The sequence below is a fragment of the Aptenodytes forsteri genome, unplaced genomic scaffold (assembly GCF_000699145.1).
Source record: "Aptenodytes forsteri isolate BGI_AS27 unplaced genomic scaffold, ASM69914v1 Scaffold203, whole genome shotgun sequence".
Lineage (NCBI taxonomy): Eukaryota > Metazoa > Chordata > Aves > Sphenisciformes > Spheniscidae > Aptenodytes > Aptenodytes forsteri.
Window position 1 is genome coordinate 368,516 of NW_008794160.1, and position 3,567 is coordinate 372,082.

General features: G+C 51.4%; 1 protein-coding gene across 1 annotated transcript in view; it reads right to left on the bottom strand.

Moving 5' to 3' along the window:
• The window catches only part of LOC103900094 (endoplasmic reticulum aminopeptidase 1), a 20,012-nt gene extending 16,939 nt beyond the window's left edge, over positions 1-3,073 (bottom strand). The window contains exon 1 of the mRNA XM_009280688.1: positions 2,952-3,073. Within this exon, the coding sequence (XP_009278963.1) occupies positions 2,952-3,073 (122 nt within the window). The remainder of the gene's footprint in view (positions 1-2,951) is intronic.
• Positions 3,074-3,567: the final 494 nt, after the last annotated feature.

Consider the following 3,567-nt stretch of genomic DNA (forward strand, 5'->3'; position numbering starts at 1 on the left):
ACTAAAACATCGGTGTGCTTTCAACTTTGTTCTCACCCTAAACCCAAAACGCAGCACTGTACCAGCTACTAGGAAGGAAATTAACTCTGTCCCTGCCGAAACCAGGACAGGCGTCTTCTCACAGAAGCCACCCTTGCAGCCCCACCGCTACCGAAACCATGCCACATAAACCCAATACAAGTTGACACAGAAAGAAAATTTAATAAGTGACAGGGTAAAAGACAGACAAGAAAGAATTAAAAATAGGGACAGCAAATTAGATACAATTAGACATACAAAAAAACCAGTGAACTAAATGGAGACATTGAAAGAAAATTTAAAAAGCGACAGGGTACATGATAGGAAAGAACTAAGAAATAAGGATAGGGAGATTGATAAGGCAGCAGGGCCCCACATGGGCCTCAGCAAAGCCCCACAAAAGCCGTCAGTGACTCTGGAAGGCAGCAGGGCCCCTTGCGGTCCTCAGCGAAGCCCAGCTAAAGCCATCAGATGCTCTGGAAGGCAGCAGAGCCCTGTCCAGACATCGGCAAAGCCCAGCAAAAGCCCTGGGACATTCTGGAGAGATGCAGGGTCCTTTGCAGGCTTTGGTAAAGCCCAGGAGAAGCTGTCTGACACTCTGGAATGCAGCAGAGCCCCACACAGGCTTCGGCAAAGCCCAGCTAAAGCCGTCACATGCTCCAGAATGAAGCAGAGCCCTATCCAGACATTGGCAAATCCCGGCAAAAGCCCTGGGGCACTCTGAAGGTCAGCAGAGCCCCACACAGGCCTCGGCAAAGCCCAGCAAAAGCATCAGACACTCTGGAAGGCAGCAGAGCTCCAGATGGGCCTCAGCAAAGTTTGGCAAAAGCCATCAGAGACTCTGGAATGAAGCAGGGCCTCTTGTGGGCCTTGGCAAAATCCACCTCAAGCCATCAGACATTCTGCAATGAAGCAATAACCTACACAGGCCTCGGTAAAGCCTGGCAAAAGCCATCAGAGCCTCTGAAAGGCAGCAGGGCCACTTGTGGTCTTCAGCAAAGTCCAGCTAAAGCTGTCAAATGCTCTGGAATGAAGCAGAGCCCCGTCTGGACATTGGCAAAGCTTGGCAAAAGCTGTCAGACACTCTGGAAGGCAGCAGAGCCCAACAGAGGCTTCAGTGAAGCCTGGCAAAAGCCGTCAGAGCCTCTGGAAGGCAGCGGAGCCCCTTGCGGGCCTTGGCAAAGCCCGGCAAAAGCGGTCAGAAACTTTGGAATGCAGCAGGGCCTCTTGTGGGCTTTGGCCACGTAATTTGCAATAAATTCTTAGAACCTAGACCTCTGTGTTTCTGTGTTGTGGAATCTTTAGAACCTCATGGCCATGATATTTTCACAGGTGTGGGTGTGGTAAACCTCTTAACTTGCATCCAAGATGGCTACATAGGGTTATGGTGGTGTTGGGGTTATTGAGTGCTAAAGTTTAAGTGGGATAAGGTTAAAGAGTGTTAGTTTTGGGGGGGTAGGGTTTTGGACTGGTGGGGCTGAGTTGGTTTTGCCTTACCTTGTATGTTTCATAGTTTTTGATTTCAGGGTGTTGTCTTTCCTCTTGTCTGTCTTGGGGTTAGGATAGGGGTGTAGGATGTGTGTTTGATGTTTCTTCTGGGTGTGTTGTTCTTGTTTTGTATTTTAATTCTGGTGTTTTATGTGTTAGTTCTTGTCTGGTATGACTGACTTCTGGTAGCTGTTCTTTTTCCTTCTGGGAGTTCCAAGCCTCCTCCAGTGATTATTGTACAACATATGTTTGAGTTACGTCAACTCTTTGTTGTGGAGGAGACATTTCCACAGTGGTTGCTTTATTTTTTTGTTATTTTTGCAGTTAATTGTGGACAATTTTCTGTAGTTTTGGAGGACTGCTATTATGTAGAGTGCAACTTCCAGAGGACTGATGGGCATTCCAGGCCTCTGGGAGGGCCTCAACTGCATAGAGAGCCTTTTCTGTAGTGCTAATGGGCGCTCTCGGTGCTGTGCGCCAGCTGACCGACTCCAGTATCTGGACGGGGGAGAGAATCGGAAGTGTAAAAGTGAGAAAACTCCTGGGTTGAGATAGACAGTTTAATACGTAAAGCAAAAGCCGGATGCACAAGCAAAGAAGAATAAGGAATTCATTCACTCCTTCCCATCGGCCGGCAGGTGTTCAGCCATCCCCAGGAAAGCAGGGCTCCATCACGCCTAACGGTGACTTGGGAAGACAAACGCCATCACCCCAAATGTCCCCCCTTCCTCCTTCTTCCCCAGCTTTATATGCTGAGCATGACGCCATATGGTGTGGGATATCCCTTGGGTCAGCTGGGGTCAGCTGTCCCGGCTGTGTCCCCTCCCAACTCCTTGTGCCCCCCCAGCCTGCTCACTGGTGGGGTGGGGTGAGAGGCAGAAAAGGCCTTGACTGTGTGTCAGCACTGCTCAGCAGCAACGAAAACATCCCTGTGTTATCAACACTGTTTCCAGCACAAATCCAAAGCATAGTCCCATACAATCTAATATGAGGAAAATTAACTCTATCCTAGCCAAAAAGAGCAAACATCTTTTCCCAGCGCGTGACTGATGCGTGTGCGGACAGTCCCTTGGGCAATGCCACTTGCTGTTTCGCTTCTCTCTGCTCTCCACGGTGAGGACATGCATAGCAACCAGCTCTGACAGGAGGGTCCCCATCACTGCCAACAGCAGTGGTGCTCTGACATGGCAGAGCTGCCCTCCGGAAAGCCCCAGGGGCCTTTGCTGGGCTCTGCAGGGCCCTGTGCAGGGCCCTAATTACCCCCCAGAGTGCCCCAGGACTGTAACTGGGCTCTGCGGGGGCCTGTGAAGGGCTCCGATTACGCTCCAGAGTGCCAGGGTGCCTTGGCCAGGTTCCGCGTGGACCCATGCGGTGCCCTAATTGCCCTCCAGAGCACCCTGGGCCTTACCCAGGCTCTGCAGGGGCCCGTGCAGGGCCCTAGTTACCCTCCAGAGTGCCCCAGGGCCTTATCCAGGCTCTGCACCTCCTCACCGGTCCCAGCTGGGCTGCCCTGGCCCCAGCCCACAGCTGGAGCTGACTGGTCCGTCACCCCAGCCTCACAGCACATCACCCCGTCCCCTGGACCCAGCCCCAGCCACCCACCCTATGCCCAGGGCCTGCAGACACGTCCAGGGGCGCGGAGGGACAGTTACACGTTTGTTCGTTCATGCACGTGAGAGATCCCGGCAGTGAGTTGGCTCTGAGACGCAGTGCTTACTCATGAGCTTTGACCCTTGACCGATGACCTTTGACCCTTGATTTTCCCAACCCTTGAAATGTGTCATTTGCTGCGCGATTATTTACTCTTGACCTTTGGCCCTTGAAAGACATCATTCATCACTTGGTTGCTTGCTTGTGACCCTTGACCTATGACCTTTGCCCTTTAGCCCTTCACCTTCAACCCTTGGAAAATGTCATTCGACACTTGATCATTTGCTTGTAACCTTTGATCCTTGACATATGACCATTGATCTCTGAGCCTTGATTTTCTACCCTTGAAACACATCTGATGCTTGATCATTTCCTCATGACCTTTGACCCTTGACTTTTCACCCTTAAGCA